At 37.8% G+C, this 21,021-nt stretch overlaps 1 protein-coding gene across 2 annotated transcripts in view; it reads right to left on the bottom strand.

The window, feature by feature from the left end:
• MTBP (MDM2 binding protein) overlaps positions 1 to 21,021 on the bottom strand; it is a 201,350-nt gene that overhangs the window by 48,356 nt on the left and 131,973 nt on the right. For both annotated transcript variants that reach the window (XM_053715325.1, XM_053715326.1), the window contains exons 19-20: positions 13,983 to 14,202; positions 13,670 to 13,783 (exon numbers count right to left, since the gene is read on the bottom strand). In XM_053715325.1, the coding sequence (XP_053571300.1) occupies positions 13,670 to 13,783; positions 13,983 to 14,202 (334 nt within the window). The remainder of the gene's footprint in view (positions 1 to 13,669; positions 13,784 to 13,982; positions 14,203 to 21,021) is intronic.

Below are 21,021 nucleotides of genomic sequence, written 5' to 3'. Positions count from 1 at the left end.
CCAAAAAGGGTTTTACCCTTGAAAGGGATATTAAGCAATTTTGTCTTGGTCAGCGGATGTATCTTCCAAGACTTTAGCCAGAGCTCTCTGCGCGCCACAATTGCAAACCCTGAATTTTTCGCCGCTAATCTAGCTAACTGCAAAGCGGCATCTAAAATAAAAGAGTTAGCCAACTTAAGTGCGTGAATTCTGTCCATAACCTCCTCATACGGAGTCTCTCTACTGAGCGACTTTTCTAGTTCCTCGAACCAGAACCTCGCTGCTGTAGTGACAGGAATAATGCACGAAATAGGTTGCAGGAGGTAACCTTGCTGTACAAAAATCTTTTTAAGCAAACCCTCCAATTTTTTATCCATAGGATCTTTGAAAGCACAATTATCCTCGATAGGAATAGTAGTGCGCTTAGCTAGTGTAGAAACTGCCCCCTCGAGCTTAAGGACTGTCTGCCATAAGTCCTTTCTGGGGTCGACCATAGGAAATAATTTCTTAAATATAGGAGGGGGGACAAAAGGTATGCCGGGCTTCTCCCACTCCTTATTCACTATGTCTGCCACCCGCTTGGGTATAGGAAAAGCGTCGGGGTGCACCGGAACCTCTAGGAACTTGTCCATCTTGCACAATTTTTCTGGAATGACCAGGTTGTCACAATCATCCAGAGTAGATAGCACCTCCTTAAGCAGTGCGCGGAGATGCTCTAATTTAAATTTAAATGTCACAACATCAGGTTCTACCTGTTGAGAAATTCTACCTGAATCAGAAATTTCCCCATCTGACAAAACCTCCCTCATGGCCACTTCAGATTGGTGTGAGGGTATGACAGAACAATTATCATCAGCGCCCTCCTGCTCTACAGTGTTTAAAACAGAGCAATCGCGCTTTCTCTGAAATGCAGGCATTTTGGATAAAATATTTGCTATGGAGTTATCCATTACTGCCGTCAATTGTTGCATAGTAACAAGCATTGGCGCACTAGAAGTACTAGGGGTCTCCTGCGTGGGCAAAACTGGAGTAGACACAGAAGGAGATGATGTAGAACTATGTCTACTCCCTCCCTTCATCTGATGAATCATCTTGGGCAACTTTACTATCTGTGGCAGTACTGTCCTTACTTTGTTTGGACGCTATGGCACAATTATCACACAATTTTGAAGGGGGAGACACATTGGCTTCCATACATACAGAACATAGTTTATCTGAAGGCACAAACATGTTAAACAGGCTTAAACTTGTCAATAAAATACAAAAACCGTTTTAAAACAAAACCGTTACTGTCTCTTTAAATTTTAAACAGGGCACACTTTTTTACTGAATATGTGAAAAACTATGAAGGAATTGTTCAATTTTCACTACAGTGTCTTAAAGCATTCAAAGCATTGCACCCCAAATTTCAGACCTTTAACCCTTAAAATGACGAAACCGGAGCCGTTTACAGTTTTAACCCCTCTACAGTCCCATCTACAGCCTTTGCTGCGACTTTACAAAAACCCAGGGGGGTATACGATACCAAATGAAGCCTTCTAGGAACCTTTTCAACTACTTCAAGACCCACACACATGCAGCTGCATGTCCTGCTCTCAAAAGTAACTGCGCAGTAATGGCGCGAAAATGAGGCTCTGCCTACTACATAGAAGGCCCTTCCTGACTGGGAAGGTGTCTAAACCAGTGCCTGACGTAAAAAAAACGTTCCCCAAAGTTATAAAGTGTGAATTTCAATATCAAGCTGTATAAAATGCCCAAATAAAGCAATCGATCTAGCCCATAAAAGTGTCTACCAGTTTTATAGCCCATATTAAGCCCTTTATTCTGTTTGAGACTAAGAAAATGGCTTACCGGTCCCCATGATGGGGAAAATGACAGCCTTCCAGCATTACACAGTCTTGTTAGAAATATGACTAGTCATACCCTAAGCAGAAAAGTCTGCCAACTGTTTCCCCCAACTGAAGTTATCTCATCTCAACAGTCCTATGTGGAAACAGCAAACGATTTTAGTTACTGCTGCTAAAATCATATTCCTCTCACAAACAGAACTCTTCATCTTTTTCTGTTTCAGAGTAAATAGTACATACCAGCACTATTTTAAAATAACAAACTCTTGATAGTAGAATAAAAAACTACAACTAAACACCACATACTCTTCACCATCTCCGTGGAGATGCTGCTTGTTCAGCGGCAAAGAGAATGACTGGGGTGGGCGGAGCCTAGGAGGGACTATATGGACAGCTTTTGCTGTGCTCTTTGCCATTTCCTGTTGGGGAAGAGAATATTCCCACAAGTTATGGATGACGCCGTGGACCGGACACACCAATGTTGGAGAAAAGTTTTTGATATTTTGTAAATGAGGATTTTAATCTGTGATGTCACATAAAAGGTTTCAACAAATAAACTGCTTAATTATTCCTGATTGCAGAATCAGTAATTTTAAAATGGAATTGCTTATTTAAATGATTTGAAGTGCACCTAGAACAGAGTTTAAAGGAAAAATATATATATATAGTTTTTCTTAATTTATGTTTGTTATAAAAATGACTTTTGTAATATTTCTGATGAAATGCATTTCATGAATATTTATCAAAGAATAGGGATGCAATTGTCACAGCATGTAGCTGATTACAGCCTTGAAATGACAGAATAGCCAAAGTGCATGAAGGCATATCTGGTCATAAAAAAAATATTTGACATATCCTGTGGTGTGAAATTACTCATTACAGAAGTCTCTTGGTTTTAAAAACCCATGTGTATTTCTGTTTACGTACACACACAACTTCAAAGAGACTCTAAATCAACATCCTATGATATTAAACAAATGGATTTCACTTTTATGAAATGTGTGTGTGGGGGGGGGGGACATTGCATAGCAGATTTTTCAACACCACAAGATTGAGTTATTTAGTATATACTCAGCACATAAAGTGATATCTGAAGTGGTTTTTTTTTATGACTGCATGGGATGTGTTTGCTTAAAAGGAAATAAAGTGCAATAAGAAAATACTTGGTTATACACATGCAATAATAACAATTTATATCTTACCTGATAAATTCAGTTCTTTCATGGTGGCGAGAGTCCACAAGTTGTTACTTATGGGATACACATTCCTACTAGGAGGAGGCAGTTTCCCAAACCTCAAAAGCTTATAAAAAAAAAAAACAATCTCACTCATCCCTCAGTTTTCCTAATAGCCAAGTTGTGAGTTATTTAAAAGGAGTAAAAGCCAAAAGTAGGAGCAGGAAACAAAGATGTGCTTTAATCAAAAAAACAACCCCAAATGGGTGGGCCCTCTTGGACTCTCACCCCATAAAATAAATTTTTCAGGTAAGATATAAAATTATGTTTTCTTTCATATAGCTGGCAGCAGTCCAGGAGCTGTTATATATGGGATATAATACCCAAGATGGGGAAGTCCACTAGTAACAAGAAAGGGAGGGATAAAATAAACGCTTTTTTGATGAAATTAAATCCAAAAAAAAGTCTTACGACAAAAACAATATATAGACACTATTATCATACTGAGACATCTGCCTGAAGGACCTTCCTACCAAAACCTGCTTCTGACAAGGCAAAAACATCAAAATGGTAAAATTAAGTAAAAAGGTATGCAGAGAAGACCAAGTGGTCAGTTTGCAGATTTGATCAACTGAAGCCTCATTCTTGAAAGTCCAAGATGTGGCAACCGATCTAGTAGAATGAGTTGTAATTCTCTGTGGCAGAGGCTGACCCGCCTCCAAATAAGCTTTGTGAATCACAAGTTTCAACCAAAAGGCTAAAGAAATAGAGGCCTTCCGGCCTGATGAATAATCATTTAAGGCGACTCACAAGAGAAGATAATAAAGAAACTCTTATAGCAGAAGAGATAGCCTTAAAAAAAAGAAAACACTTTCTATGAAAGTAGTTTAATGTTTAATTTATGTATAGCCTCAAAAGGAAGGAGCCAAGGAGGATAAATTGGACGAATAATAGGTTTAATCATGGTTAAGCCTGAACAAAACAATGATCATCAGAAAGTTTAGCAATCTTCCTATGAAACAATACAGAAAGGGCAGAGATTTGGCCTGTCAGAGAACTGGCAGATAAACCTTTATCTAAAGCATTCTGAAGAAATTGAAGAATCCCAGGAGTTCTAAAGGAATTATCATGGGAAGAACATCATGAAATGTAAGTAATTCCAAACTTTGTGATAGATATTCAGAGTCAGAGAATCCGCTATGACTGAGAACTAAGGGTTCAATTTCCACGCCTTTAAATTTAGAGATTTTAGATCTGGATGGAAAAAGGGACCTTGAGACAGAAGGTCTGGCCTTAGAGGAAGAGGCCATGGCAGGCAAACTAAACATTCAGACCAGATACGCATACCAAATCCTGTGAGGCCACACTGCTGCTATCAGGATTACAAAATGACTGTTCCATCTTTATTTTCTAAATCACTCTGGGAAGCAGGACCAGAGGGGCAATATATAAGCAGACTGGTAAAACCAGAGAACTGCTGGGAGAATCCAACACCCTTGGACCTTGCAAGGTACCTGGAAAGCTTGTTGTTCAAACGAGAGGCCATCAGCTCTATTTCTGGTAGGTCTCATAGTTGTACAATCAGAACACATTTTGGTGGAGAGACCATTCTCCTGGATGTAGGGACTGACGACAGAGGTAATCTGCCGCCCAGTTGTCTACACCTGGGATTTGAATCACAGTGATGAGGCAGGAATTCATTTCTGCCCAAGAAAGGATTTGGAGATACCTCTATCATGGCTAGGGAACTTTAAAGTGAAGGTAAACTTTCACATATTACACTTTTGACCCTGTAAATACTAAGAAAATAAATGGGACTTTAAGTCATGAAAATGTTCTAATCGCAATATTTATGTATGTATTACCGTTTCTTGATCCGATTCCGTACGCTTTTAAAATAACCCGTTTATTTTATTTTTCTCATAATACCGGTCACGTTTTCTGACTCTCCAATTGAAACACTGGCCGTTAGGCGGCCGTCATATGACGTCACCGCCTTATTGTCCTATATGCGCATGCGTGGCCTTCACTTCCTTTCCTTTCTTCTCCCAGCTCGTTCCAATTTAGCGCATGTGCTTTTTTGATTTCGTAAGGCGTCGTCTTGGCTATTTACTAACTTGCAACAGTATCTTTGGGCTGCAGTCGTGTTTGATACAAATTGAAAGAGCGCAGAAAGCAGTTTCATTTTTATTGGAAGTTTATATTTCGAACATTTATTACACATATTAGCTATAAGATTTTTTATTTCATGCAGGCGCAAATCGAATGTTCGGCGTAAGCTGCGCATGCGCAAGTGAGCCGTAAATCGTGAACGCGCTTTGGAAGAACGTACAGAGTGGGTGGGACCGCTCTGTACGTAATGTATTGAAAATTCAGGAAATGAAAGGAGGGAGGAGCGAAGAAAGGCAGAGACTGTAAATATAAACGTTTTAAAATACACTAATAACTATACAATGATTAAAAAAAAAAAAAACTTAGTGATCAGAGTGTATACTAGATGACTAATAGAATACAGGCATCAAAAAAGGAAAACTTTACCTTCACTTTAAGTTCCCCCTTGATGATTGACATAAGCTACTGCAGTAATATTGTCTGTCTGAAAATGGAGATAAGGCTCCCTTTTCAATAGAGGCCAAGCCTGAAGAGTTCCAAAATATTAAATTGTTACCTCACCTCTCAAGGATTCCAAACCCCTTGTGGTGTCAGATCCCCAAGACAGCTCCCCAACCTGAAAGACTTGCATCTGAGGTTATCACAAACCAGGTAGGACGAGCAAACGAAGCCCCCTGAAGAATAGATTGGTGATTTAGCCACCAAGTTAGAGATAGGTGCGTGTTGGGATCTAAGTATCTGTTGGGATATCGGAGTATAATCCTTGCACTCATTGGCGCAGCATACAAAGCTAAAGAGGTCTCAAATGAAATTGAGCAAATAGAATTGTGCCTGAACCTGCAATCATGAGGCCTAGTACTTCCATACAGAGAGCCACTGAAGGGAATGAGAGAGACTGAAGTTTCAGACAAGCTGAAATCAATTTTATTCTTATCTTTTCTGTCAGGGAAAGAGTCATGGACACAATCTACCTGGAAACCTTGTCTGTGGAAACGATTAACTCTTTGATAAATTGATCCACCAACCATGTCTTTGAAGAAACAACAATAGTTGTTTTGTGTGAGATTCTGCAAAATGAAAAAATTGAGCTAGCACCAAGATATTGTTCACGTAAGGAAATACCGCAATATCCCGAACTCTGATTACAGACAAAAGGTCACTGAGAGCCTTGGTATATTATTCTTGGAGCTGTTGCTAGACCGATTAGAAGAGCAACAAACTTTTTCGAGAAAAAAAAAAGAACCTCAGGAACTGGTAATGTTCTGGGTGCATTGGGATGCGAAGGTAAGCATCCAGTAAATATATTGTGGACATAAAGTGACCTTGTTGACCATAAGCCAGAATAGTTCTTCTAGTTTACATTTTGAAATTTAGAATTCTTACAAATTTGTTTAGAGTTTTCAGATACAGAATTGGTCTGAAAGAAATTTCCTTCTTTGGTACAATGATGAGATTTGAATAGAACCCCATCCCTTGTTCCTGTAAAGGAACTGGAACAATTATTCTCATATTTTCCAGATCTGAGACAGATTTGAGAAAAGCCAGAGCTTTCATAGGATGTTATGGAATACGGGTGAAAAAAAAAAAACCTTCCTGTAGGAGTTCGTATTATGAATTCAATGTGATATACCTGAAAAACATAATTTATGTAAGAACTTACCTAATAAATTCATTTCTTTCATATTGGCAAGAGTCCATGAGCTAGTGACGTATGGGATATACAATCCTACCAGGAGGGGCAAAGTTTCCCAATCCTCAAAATGCCTATAAATACACCCCTCACCACACCCACAATTCAGTTTAACGAATAGCCAAGTAGTGGGGTGATAAAGAAAGGAGTAAAAAGCATCAACAAAGGAATTTGTAAATAATTGTGCTTTATACAAAAAATCATAACCACCATAAAAAGGGTGGGTCTCATGGACTCTTGCCAATATGAAAGAAATTAATTTATCAGGTAAGTTCTTACATAAATTATGTTTTCTTTCATATAATTGGCAAGAGTCCAGGAGCTAGTGACGTATGAGATAGTAATACCTAAGATGTGGTACTCCACAGAAGAGTCACTAGAGAGGGAGGGATACAAATAAAAACAACCATTTTCAACTGAAAAAATTAACCCACAGCCCAAAATATAAGTTTATTCTCATAAATAAAAAGAAAAAAACTTAAACATAAGCAGAGAAATCAAACTAAAACAGGTGCCTGAAAAACTTTTCTACCAAAAACTACAAGAAAAAATACATAGAATTTAATAAATGTATGCAAAGAAGAACAAGTTGCTGCTTTGCAAATCTGATCAACGGAAGCTTCATTCTTAAAAGCCCATGAAGTGGAAACTGATCTAGTAGAATGAGCTGTAATTCTCTGAGGCGGGGCCTGGCCCGACTCCAAAAAAGCCTGATGAATCAAAAGCTTTAACCAAGATGCCAAGGAAATGGCAGAAGCCTTCTGACCTTTCCTAGAACCAGAAAAGATAACAAATATACTAGAAGTCTTCCTGAAATCTTTAGTAGCTTCAACATAATATTGCAAAGCTCTTACAACATCCAAAGAATGTAAGGATCTCTCCAAAGAATTCTTAGGATTAGGACACAAAGAAAGAACAACAATTTCTCTATTAATGTTGTTAGAATTCACAACCTTAGGAAGAAATTTAAATGAAGTCCGAAAACTGCCTTATCCTGATGGAAAATAAGAAAAATGAGATTCACAAGAAAGAGGAACAACACTTTCCAAGAAAGTAGTTTAATGTCCAAAAAACGCATAGGCTCAAACGGAGGAGCCTGTAAAGCCTTCAAAACCAAATTAAGACTACAAGGAGGAGAAATTGATTTAATAACAGGCTTGATACGGACCAAAGCCTATATAAAACAATGAATATCAGGAAGCTTAGCAATCTTTCTGTGAAATAAAACCAAAAGAGCAGAGATTTGTCCCCTCAAGGAACTTGCAGACAAATCTTTATCCAAACCATCCTGAAGAAACTGTAAAATTCTAGGAATTCTAAAAGAATGCCAGGAGAATTTATGAGAAGAACACTATGAAATAAGTCTTCCAAAATAGATAATAAATCTTCCTAGAAACAAATTTACAAGCCTGTAACATAGTATTAATCACTGAGTCAGAGAAACCTCCATGACTAAGCACTAGGCGTTCAATTTCCATACCTTCAAATTTAATGCTTTGAAATACTGATGGAAAAACAGACCTTGAGATAGAAGGTCTGGCCTTAATGGAAGTGGCCAAGGTTGGCAACTGGACATCCGAACAAGATCCGCATACCAAAACCTGTGAGGCCATGCTGGAGCTACCAGCAACACAAACGATTGTTCAATGATGATTTTGGAGATCACTCTTGGAAGAAGAAGGATTAGAGGCGGGAAAATATAAGCAGGTTTATAACACCAAGGAACTGTTAACGCGTCCATCGCTTTCGCCTGAGGATCCCTGGACCTGGACAGGTACCTGGGTAGTTTCTTGTTTAGATGGGAAGCCATCAGATTTATTTCTGGAAGACCCCACATCTGAACAATCTGAGAAAACACATCTGGATGGAGCGACCACTCCCCTGGATGTAAAGGGACGGCTGAGATAATCCGCTTCCCAATTGTCTATACCTGGGATATGAACCATATAAATTAGACAGGAGCTGGATTCCGCCCAAGCAAGTATCCAAGATACTTCTTTCATAGCTTGGGGACTGTGAGTCCCACCCTGATGATTGACACATGCCACAGTTGTGATATTGTCTGTCTGAAAACAAATGGACGGTTCTCTCTTCAACAGAGGCCAAACTTGAAGAGCACTGAAAATATTATGGAGTTCTAAAATATTGATTGGTAACCTCGCCTCTTGAGATTTCCAAACCCCTTGTGTGCTGTCAGAGATCCCCAGACAGCTCCCCATCCTGAAAGACTTGCATCTGTTGTGATCACAGTCCAGGTTGGACGAACAAAAAAGAGGCCCCTTGAACTATACAATGGTGATCTAACCACCAAGTCAGGAAGAGTCGAACATTGGGATTTAATTATATTAATTGTGATATCTTTGTATAATCCCTGCACCATTGGTTCAGCATACAAAGCTGGAGAGGTCTCATATGAAAACGAGTAAAGGGGATCGCATCCGATGCTGCAGTCATGAGACCTAAAACTTCCATGCACATAACTACTGAAGGGAATGATTGAGACTGAAGGTTTCAACAAGCTGAAACCAATTTTAAACGTCTCTTGTCTGTTAGAGACAGAGTCATGGACACTGAATCTATCTGGAAACCTAAAAAGGTGACCCTTGTCTGAGGAATCAAGAAACTTTTTGGCAAATTGATCCTCCAACCATGTCTTTGAAGAAACAACACTAGTTGATTTGCAGAATGTAAAGACTGAGCTAGTACCAAGATATCGCCCAAATAAGAAAAAAATGCAATACAGAAATTATGGCACCGAGAACCTTTGAAAAATTCTTGGAGCTCTCGCTAGGCCAAATGGAAGAGCGACAAATTGGTAATGCATGTCTAGAAAAGAGAATCTCAGAAACTGATAGTGGTCTGGATGAATCGGAATATGAAGATATGCATCCTGTAAGTCTATTGTGGACATATAATGCCCTTGCTTAAAGGGACACTGAACCCAAAAAAATTGTTTTGTAATTCAGAAAGAGCATGCAATTTTAAGCAACTTTCTAATTTACTCCGATTATCCATTTCTCTTTGTTCTTTTGCTATCTTTATTTGAAAAAGAAGGCATCTATGCTTTTTTGGGGTTCAGTACTCTGGACAGAATTTTTTTATTGGTGGATGAATGTATCCACCAATCAGCAAGGACAAACCAGGTTGTTCACCAAAAATGGCCCGGCATCTAAACTTACATTCTTGCATTTTAAATAAAAGATACCAGGAGAATGAAGAAAATTTGATAATAGGAGTAAATTAGAAAGTTGCTTAAAATTTCATGCTCAATCTGAATCATGAAAGAATTTTTTTGGGTACAGTGTCCCTTTAACAAAAGGTAGAATAGTCCTTATAGTCACCATTTTGAAAGTTGGCACTCTTACATAACGATTCAAAATTTTCAGATCCAGAACTGGCCTGAATGAATTTTCTTTTTCTTTGGGACAATGAATAGATTTGAATAAAAACCCAGACCCTGTTCCTGAAACGGAACTGGTATGATTACCCCTGAAAAGCTCTAGATCTGAGCCTTCACCAGATTTGCTGGAACGTGAGAGAAAGAATCTTCTCACAGGAGGTCTTACTCGGAATCCTATTCGATACCCGAGAGACAATACTCTGAATACACCGATTTTAAACAGAATCTGCCCAAATGTCTGCCCCCCACCAGCTGAACTGGATCGAGGACCGCACCTTCATGCAGACTTGGGGGCTGGCTTTGATTTCTTAAAAGGCTTGGATTTATTCCAACTTGAAGGTGGTTTCCAATTGGAACCAGAGTCTTTAGGGAAAGCATTGGTTTTCTGTTCCTTGTTCAGTTGAAAAGAACGAAAACGATTTGAAGCTTTAGATTTACCCTTAGATCTTTTATCCAGAGGTAAAAAAACTCCCTTCCCTCCAGTGATAATTGAAATAATTGAATCCAAATGAGAACCAAATAAATTGTTACCTTGGAAAGAGATAGTAATCTAGACTTAGATACCATGTCAGCATTCCAAGATTTGAGCCATAAAGCTCTTCTAGCTAAAATAGCTAAAGACATAGATTTAACATCAATTTTGATGATATTAAAAATAGCATCACAGAGAAAATGATTAGCATGTTGAAGCAAACGAACAATGCTAGACAAATCAGGATCTGTTTCCTGTTGCGCTAAGCTATCCAAACAAAAGGTTGATGCAGCCGCAACATCAGCCACAGAAATGGCAGGCCTGAAAAGATAGCCAGAATATAAATAAGCTTTCCTTAGATAAGATTCAAGTTTCCTATCTAAAGGATCTTTAAAATAAATACTATCTTCCATAGGAATAGTAGTACGTTTGGCAACAGTAGAAATAGCCCCATCAACATTGGGGACTTTTTCTCAAAACTCTAATCTAGCCGCTGGCAAAGGGTACAACTTTTTAAATCTAGAAGCAGGAATGAAAGAAGTACCAGGCTTAATCCATTCATTAGCAATCACATCAGAAATAGCATCAGGAACTGGAAAAACCTCAGGAGTAACCACAAGGATGTTTATAAACAGAATTTAAACGTTTACTAATTTTGATATCAAGAGGACTAGAACGAATATACTCAATCTTGAAAAGATAAGTAGATTTGTCAGTGTCCATGTCTGAGGTAGGATCTTCTGAATCGGAGAGATCCTTATCAGGAGGAGGATATTTCAGTATGTTGTCGATCATTAGAAGGTGGAATAGCAGACAAAGCCTTCAGTATCACATCAGCAATATCAACAGGGATATCATGTACATTAGATGTTGAAGGAACAGAAACTGTACTAGTACTGATGGAAACATTTTCTGCGTGCAAAAGCTTATCATGGCAAATGTTACATACTACAGCTGGAGATATAATCTCAGCTAACTTACAACTGATACACTTAGCTTTGGTAGAACTGTGATCAGGCAGCAGGGTTCCAACAATTGCTTCTGAGACAGGATCAGATTGAGACATCTTGCAAAATATAAAAGAAAAAACAACATTAAAGCAAAATTTCCTTATATGGCAGTTTCAGGAATGGGAAAAAATGCAAACAGCATGGCCATCTGAATATATAGAAGGCAAGAGGCATATAGGAAGTGGGGTGAAAAATAAACTACATTTTTTGGTGCCAAATATAACGTACGACACAAAAGGAAGTTGAATTTTTTTTGGCGCCAACAACATCCGGAAATGACGCAACTCGTGTCATAACAGACGCAACCTCGTACAAGGAAACCTGGCGTCAACTAAGACGCCGGAAATGACGAACTTGCGTCAAAGACGTACCTTCGTGCCAAAAAAATTCTAGCGCCAAGAATGACGCAATAAATAACAGCATTTTGCCCCCTTGCGAGCCTAATTTTGCCCGCAAAAGTAAAAACAGTCAATTTGAAAAAAAGGACTATACCCCAGGTAAGATAAATAACTTCCTAAACATGCTTCCCAAACTGAAACTGACAGTCTGCAAAAGGAAATATACATAAACCTGACTCATGGCAAATAAGTAAAATACATATATTTAAGACTTTATAATAATACATAAAGCGCCAAACAATAGCTGCGAGTGTCTTAAATAAGAAAAAACACACTTACCGAAAGACACCCATCCACATATAGCAGATAGCCAAACCAGTACTGAAAAAGTATCAGCATAGGTAATGGTATATAAGGGTATATCGTCGATCTGAAAAGGGAGGTAGGAGATGAATCCCTACAACCGATAACAGAGAACCTTAGAAAAGATTTCCCGCAAGGAAAACCATAACATCAATAGGCGATGCTCCCTTCACATCCCTCTGACAAACACTGTACTCTGAGAGGAATTGGGCTTCAAAATGCTTAGAAGCGCTTATCATAGAAGAAATCATAGAATTCAAGCACAAACTTACTTCACCACCTCCATAGGAGGCAAAGTTTGTAAACTGAATGAATTGTGGGTGTGGTGTATTTATAGGCATTTTTAAGTTTGGGAAACTTTTCCCCTCCTGGTAGGATTGTATATCTCATACGTCACTAGCTCATGGACTCTTGCCAATTACATGAAAGAAATAGGACATAGTTAACTACATACATTCATATTGCATTAAAAGGAACATGGAGGTCAGTAGTATGCTGGGAGGACTATACAGTCCTAGGTTTTTAGCCTTTAAAGGGACATTTTACACTAGATTTTTCTTTGCATAAGTGTTTTGTAGACTATACATTTATATAGCCCTTCTGGTTTTTGTAAAAATGTATAGTTTTGCTTATTTTTAAATAACATTGTGCTGATTTTTAGACTCCTAAACAAGCCCCAAAGTTTTAGATGTATACAGACTTCAGATGGCTTCTGTTTGTATAATGGGTCTTTTCATATGCAAGGGAGGGGAGGAGGGCCTGCGCTCAGTCGCTTTCAGTGGGTGTCCCTGCCTAACCTCATCACATTGCTAAATTAGGAGCTTCTAACTAAGTTTTTAGAAAGTTTTATACTGGATTTTTATATCGGTATCTGTGCATATTATTCTTTATAGTAGTGTATTACATGCAGTTAAATTAAAATGTATGTATACTGTCCCTTTAAGCTATAACTGTATGTTACTAAAATGTTAAAGGTCATAACCAAACACATTAGACAGCCATTTTTAACATTTATTCTAACAGTTTTCATGTTTTACCTACTCAATAGCCTCTTATATTTGGCTTCAGTTTATGTGTGGACAAAACACACAAAAAATCTGATGAATTACACCACTCTAAGGTCCAGATTTTTTCATATATGTGACTAAGAAAGCTTAAATTCAAATGGCATTGCTTTTAATAAATTAGATTATTATACAAAGTTAAGCAAAAACAACATCCTACACAAAAATGTTTACACAGTAAACTTAACTAATTAGAATAGAGGGCCTATGTTATCCAACCTTTAAAAAGAACTTTGAAATATCAAATAGTCTCTGGCTGCATGCTGCGTAGCATGGGTGACTCGATCCAACTCCATGTTTCTCTAGAGTTCTTGATACTACTTCTTTTAGCATCTAAAAAAAAATAAAATGTATTGGAATTCTTAATGAGATATGATGATTGAATCAAGCAGTTTTAAAAAACAAAAACAAATTAAGAACTACAAATCTCATAACACAAGTTGCCACATTCAAATACAATACAAAAGGAAAGAACAAATAGGTAAAGTATTAAAATGCTCCATATATTTATGAGTTTGAGCAATCAGTATACCCGGTTATGTTTTTGAGATCTTGACTCCTTGTTCTCCTGTTCTTGGGGCAAACGTTTGTTCTGTTGAGAAGATTTACTTGACTGAAGTTGGCTACTGGATGGTTGACTAGACAAGCTAGAGTCTGATTTTTCTGGTCTCGCTCTTGTACTCCTTAGTGACAGTGTAGAACTTTCACTTGGAAGGGATAGCAGAGAATCTGAACTATCAGATTTCATAAGTCTGGATAAACAGAAAGGAAAAAAAAAATGTTTCGCATGCATTATATTTCTATTTAAAGAAACAAGATTTATGCTTACAATAAAAAAACTTTCTTCATATTTGAGAAGACTAAAAACATAATTTATGTAAGAACTTACCTGATAAATTCATTTATTTCCTATTGGCAAGAGTCCAGGAGTTAGTGACCTATGGGATATACAATCCTACCAGGAGCGGCAAAGTTTCCCAAACCTCAAAATGCCTATAAATACACCCCTCACCACACCCACAATTCAGTTTAATGAATAGTCAAGTAGTGGGGTGATAAAGAAAGGAGTAAAAAGAATCAACAAAGGAATTTGGAAATAATTGTGCTTTATACAAAAAATCATAACCACCATAAAAAGGGTGGGTCTCATGGACTCTTGCCAATATGAAAGAAATGAATTTATCAGGTAAGTTCTTACATAAATTATGTTTTCTTTCATATAATTGGCAAGAGTCCAGGAGCTAGTGACGTATGAGATAGTAATACCTAAGATGTGGTACTCCACAGAAGAGTCACTAGAGAGGGAGGGATACAAATAAAAACAACCATTTTCAACTGAAAAAATTAAATCCACATCCAAAAAAAAAAAAAAAAGTTTTTCTCATAATTGAAAAGAAAAAACTTAAAACATAGGCAGAGGAATCAAACTGAAACAGCTGCCTGAAGAACTTTTCTACCAAAAACTGCTTCCGAAGAGGCAAATACATAAAAACGGTAGAATTTAGTAAATGTATGCAAAGAAGACCAAGTTGCTGCTTTGCAAATCTGATCAACTGAAGCTTCATTCTTAAAAGCCCACAAAGTGGAAACTGATCTAGTAGAATGAGCTATGATCTTTAAAAGGTCTATCTTCAGTAGGAATAGTAGTATGTTTAGCAAGAGTAGAGATAGCCCCATCAACTTAAAGGGACAGTCAACTGCAGAATTTTTGTTGTTTAAAAAGATAGATAATCCCTTTATTACCCATTCCCCAGTTTTGCAAAACCAACACAGTTATATAAATACACTTTTTACCTCTGTGACTAACTTGTATCTAAACATCTTCTGACCGCCCCTAATCACATGACTTTTAGTTATCTATTGACTTGCATTTTAGCCAATTAGTGCAGTGTCTGCCACTAGCCACGGGCGTGATCACAATGCTATCTATATGGCCTACATGAGCTTGCTCTCCCCTGCTGTGAAAAGTAAATAAAATAGAGGCAGCCTTCAAGGGCTTAGAAATTATCATATGTGCCTTCCTAGGTTTAGCTTTCAACTAGAATACCAAGAGAACAAAGCAAAATTGTTCATAAAAGTAAATTGGAAAGTTGTTTAAAATTACATGCCCTATTTGAAAAATGAAAGTTTTTTTGGACTTGACTGTCCCTTTAAGGGATTTTTTTCCCAAAACTCTAAAGAAACTGCTGGCAAAGGGTACAATTTTTTAAACCTTGAAGGAATAAAAGTACCAGGCCTATTCCATTCCTTAGAAATCATATCATAAATATCATCAGGAAATGGAAAAACCTCTGGAATAACCACAGGAGGTTTATAAACAGAAATTAAACGTTTACTAGTTTTAATATCAAGAGGACTAGTTTCCTCCATATCCAATGTAAGCAACACTTCTTTTAACAAAGAATGAATATACTCCATTTTAAACAAAGAAGATTTATCAGTGTCAATATCTGAGGCAGGATCTTCTAAACCAGATAGATCCTCATCAGAGAAGGATAATTCAGTATGTTGCCGGCCATTTGAAATTTCATCAACTTTATGAGAAGTTTTAAAAGACCTTTTATGTTTATTAGAAGGCGGAATAGCAGACAAAGCCTTCAGTATAGAATTATAAATAAATTCTTTTAAATTTACAGGTATATCTTGTGCATTAGATGTTGAGGGAACAACAACAGGTAATGAACTACTACTGATGGATACATTCTCTGCATGTAAAAGTTTATCATGACAACTATTACAAACCACAGCTGGAGATATAACCTCCACAAGTTTACAACAAATACACTTAGCTTTGGTAGAACCTTTATCCGGCAGCAGAGTTCCAACAGTGACTTCTGAGACAGGATCAGATTGAGACATCTTGCAAATGTAAGAGAAAAAACAACATATAAAGCAAAATGATCAATTTCCTTATATGGCAGTTTCAAGAATGGGGAAAAAAATGTAAACAGCATAGCCCTCTGACATAGAGAAAAGGCAAGAGGCATATAGGAATGGGGTCTTAAATAATGAAAATATTTGGAGCCAAGTATGACGCACGGCACAAACAGAAAAAACATTTTTGGGGCCAAAAACGTCAGGAAATGACACACTTGCGTCACAGAAGACGCAACCTTGTGAAGTACTCGGCGTCAACTAAGACACCGGGAATGACGAAATTGCGTCAACTAATGTAACTTTGCGCCATAAAATCTTGCGCCAAGAATAACGCAATAAACTTTAAACTGAATTGTGGGTGTGGTGAGGGGTGTATTTATAGGCATTTTGAGGTTTGGGAAACTTTGCTCCTCCTGGTAGGATTGTAAATTCCATACGTCACTAGCTCATGGACTCTTGCCAATTACATGAAAGAAAGTATCGGTAGAGGTAATGGAATAAGAGTATATCGTCATTTTGAAAAGGGAGGTAAGAGATGAATCTCTACGACAGATAACAGAGAACCTTTGAAAAGATTTCCCGTGAGGAAAACTATAGAATCAATAGATGATATTCTCTTCATATCCCTCTGACAAACACTGTAATATAAGAGGAATCAGGCTTCAAAATGCTGAGAAGCACATATCACAGAAGAAAATCAAGCACAAACTTACTTCACCACCTCCATAGGAGGCAAAGTTTGTAAAACTGAATTGTGGGTGTGGTGAGGGGGTGTATTTATAGGCATTTTGAGGTTTGGGAAACTTTGCCCCTCCTGGTAGGATTGTATATCCCATACGCCACTAGCTCATGGACTCTTGCCAATTACATGAAAGAAATGTAGGATTTTTTTTTTTTAAACTAGTTTATTACAAGGTAGTTTGGTAGAAATTCATAGCGCCTCGACTTCCCTAAATATAACCCCTCCATGCTGCCAGATTTACTTCAATGTATGGCCAAACTAGGACTTAACTGGAAAAAGAATGATATGCCCAATCAAAATGAGTTAGGGAAAAGAAACAAATAACAATGGTGTCAGGTTGAAGCTTCACTTAAAATAAAAGTATTATTGTTTTTTCATATGTAAAAATCTTGTTTTCGCTCCCACTTGGAAACAATCAGTACAGTTGGTACTAAAGCAACCTAAATGAAGGTATGCTTTGCCTAGCTGTGAGGGAAAGCAGTGTGAAAAACTTAGCAAATGTTAAATTAGAAAAATGGAATGTACATAAAAAGACAACCAAGTGGGACCATCCAGAATGATTCCACTGAGACTTATCTCTCTAATGAGACCACAAATCTTTTAGAATGAGCACATGTAGAGAGTGTGATTTCAAAGCTAGCATTCAAGGAGTTAAGGCAAACACAAGTAACTTTAGGTGTAACCTAACAGATGATCCATTTACAAATACTTGTTGCTCCCTGTCTTATCTAGTTATTTCATCCATGAACTAACATTTTCAACTATTTCCAATTCCCTTCATTTTGTACATTAATCGCTCATGTGGCACAGTATCAAACGGCTTTGCAAAATCCAAGTATATCACATGAACGGATTCCCTTTCATCTATATTTTTACATCCGCGTAGAATCGAAATAGATTAGTTTGTCATGAATTATTTCCCATAAAATAATGCTGATTATAACTCATAATTTTCTTTATACGAATGTACTCATTAATATAATCACCTATAAAGACATCCAAGTATTTTCCCCAATATCAGTGTCAGACTAACTGGTCTATAGTTTCGTGGCATCATATCAGCCTTACACCAATCCTGGGGTAATATGCTTGAGGATAAAGAGCCTAGAAAAATAGAGTAGAGGTTTGGCTAAAGCAGTGCTAAGTTCACGTAAATTATCACATTATTCACATAATTTATAAGAACTTACCTGATAAATTCATTTCTTTCATATTAGCAAGAGTCCATGAGCTAGTGACGTATGGGATATACATTCCTACCAGGAGGGGCAAAGTTTCCCAAACCTCAAAATGCCTATAAATACACCCCTCACCACACCCACAATTCAGTTTAACGAATAGCCAAGAAGTGGGGTGATAAGAAAGGAGCGAAAGCATTACAAATAAGGAATTGGAATAATTGTGCTTTATACAAAAAAATCATAACCACCACAAAAAAGGGTGGGCCTCATGGACTCTTGCTAATATGAAAGAAATTAATTTATCAGGTAAGTTCTTACATAAATTATGTTTTCTTTCATGTAATTAGCAAGAGTCCATGAGCTAGTGACGTTTGGGATAGCAGATACCCAAGATGTGGAACTTCCACGCAAGAGTCACTAGAGAGGGAGTGATAAAATAAAGACAGCCAATTCCGCTGAAAAAATAATCCACAACCCAAATCAAAAAGTTTTAATCTTATAATGAAAAAAACTGAAATTATAAGCAGAAGAATCAAACTGAAACAGCTGCCTGAAGTACTTTTCTACCAAAAACTACTTCTGAAGAAAAGAAAACATCAAAATGGTAGAATTTAGTAAAAGTATGCAAAGAAGACCAAGTTGCTGCTTTGCAAATTTGATCAACAGAAGCTTCATTCCTAAAAGCCCAGGAAGTAGAAACTGACCTAGTAGAATGAGCCGTAATCCTTTGAGGCAGGGACAGACTTACCCGACTCTACATAAGCATGATGAATCAAAGACTTTAACCAAGATGCCAAGGAAATGGAAGAAGCCTTCTGACCTTTTCTGATACCAGAAAAGATAACAAATAGACTAGAAGTCTTTCTAAAACCTTTAGTAGCTTCAACATAATATTTCAAAGCTCTTACTACATGCAAAGAATGTAAAGATCTCTCCATAGAATTCTTAGGATTAGGACACAATGAAGGGACACCAATTTCTCTACTAATGTTGTTAGATTTCACAACCTTAGGTAAAAATGTAAATGAAGTCCGCAACACCGACTTATCCTGATGAAAAATCAGAAAAGGAGATTCACAAGAAAGAGCAGATAACTTAGAAACTCTTCTAGCAGAAGAGATGGCCAAAAGGAACAACACTTTCCAAGAAAGTAATTTAATATCCAGAGAATGCATAGGTTCAAACAGAGGACCCTGTAAAGCCCTCAGAACCAAATTAAGACTCCAAGGAGGAGAGATTGACTTAATGACAGGCTTGATACGAACAAAAGCCTGTACAAAACAATGAATATCAGGATGATTAGCAATCTTTCTGTGAAAAAGAACAGAAAGAGCAGAGATTTGACCTTTCAAAGAGCTTGCAAACAAACCCTTATCCAAACCATCCTGAAGAAACTGTAAAATTCTAGGAATTCTAAAAGAATGCCAAGAGAATTTATGAGAAGAACACCAAGAAACGTAAGTCTTCCAGACTCTGTAATAAATCTTTCTAGACACAGATTTACGAGCCTGTATCATAGTATTAATCACTGAGTCAGAGAAACCTCTATGACTAAGAATCAAGCGTTCAATTTCCATACCTTCAAATTTAATGATTTGAGATCCGGATGGAAAAATGGGCCTTGAGATAGGTCTCGCCTTAACGGAAGTGTCCAAGGTTGGCAACTTGCCATCCGAACGAGATCCGCATACCAAAACCTGTGAGGCCATGCTGGAGCCACCAGCAATACAAACGAATGTTCCATTAGAATTTTGGAAGAAGAACTAGAGGCGGAAAGATATAAGCAGGTTGATAATTCCAAGGAAGCTACAACGCGTCCACTGCTTCCGCGTGAGGATCCCTGGATCTGGACAGATACCTGGGAAGTTTCTTGTTTAGATGAGAGGCCATCAGATCTATTTCTGGAAGTCCCCAGATTTGAACAATCTGAAGAAATACCTCTGGGTGAAGAGACCATTTGCCCGAATGTAACGTCTGGCGACTGAGATAATCCGCTTCCCAATTGTCTACACCTGGGATGTGAACCGCAGAGATTAGACAGGAGCTGGATTCCGCCCATACAAATATCCGAGATACTTCTTTCATAGCCTGAGGACTGAGTCCCACCTTGATGATTGACATACGCCACGGTTGTGACGTTGTCTGTCTGAAAACAAATAAACGATTCTCTCTTCAGAAGAGGCCAGAACTGAAGAGCTCCAAAAATCGCACGGAGTTCCAAAATGTTGATTGGTAATTTCACCTCCTGAAATTCCCAAACCCCCTGCGCTGTCAGAGATCCCCATACAGCTCCACAACCTGAAAGACTTACATCTGTTGAGATCACAGTCCAGGTTGGACGAACAAAAGAGGCCCCTTGAATTAGACGATGGTGATTCAACCACCAAGTCAGAGAAGATCGAACATTGGGATTTAAGGATATTAATTGTGATATCTTTGTATATTCCCTGCACCACTGGCTCAGCATACAAAGCTGGAGAGGTCTCATGTGAAAGCGAGCAAAAGGGATCGCGTCCGATGCAGAAGTCATGAGACCTAGAATTTCCATGCACAAAGCTACCGAAGGGAATGATTGAGACTGAAGGTTTCGACAAGCTGAAACCAACTTCAGACGTCTCTTTTCTGTTAGAGACAAAGTCATGGACACTGAATCTATTTGAAAACCCAAAAAGGTTACTTTTGTCTGAGGAATCAAGGAACTCTTTGGTAAATTGATCCTCCAACCATGTCTTTGAAGAAACAACACAAGTTGATTCGTATGAGATTCTGCA

The sequence above is a fragment of the Bombina bombina genome, chromosome 5 (assembly GCF_027579735.1).
Source record: "Bombina bombina isolate aBomBom1 chromosome 5, aBomBom1.pri, whole genome shotgun sequence".
Lineage (NCBI taxonomy): Eukaryota > Metazoa > Chordata > Amphibia > Anura > Bombinatoridae > Bombina > Bombina bombina.
This window is presented reverse-complemented; position numbering and strand designations above follow the sequence as displayed.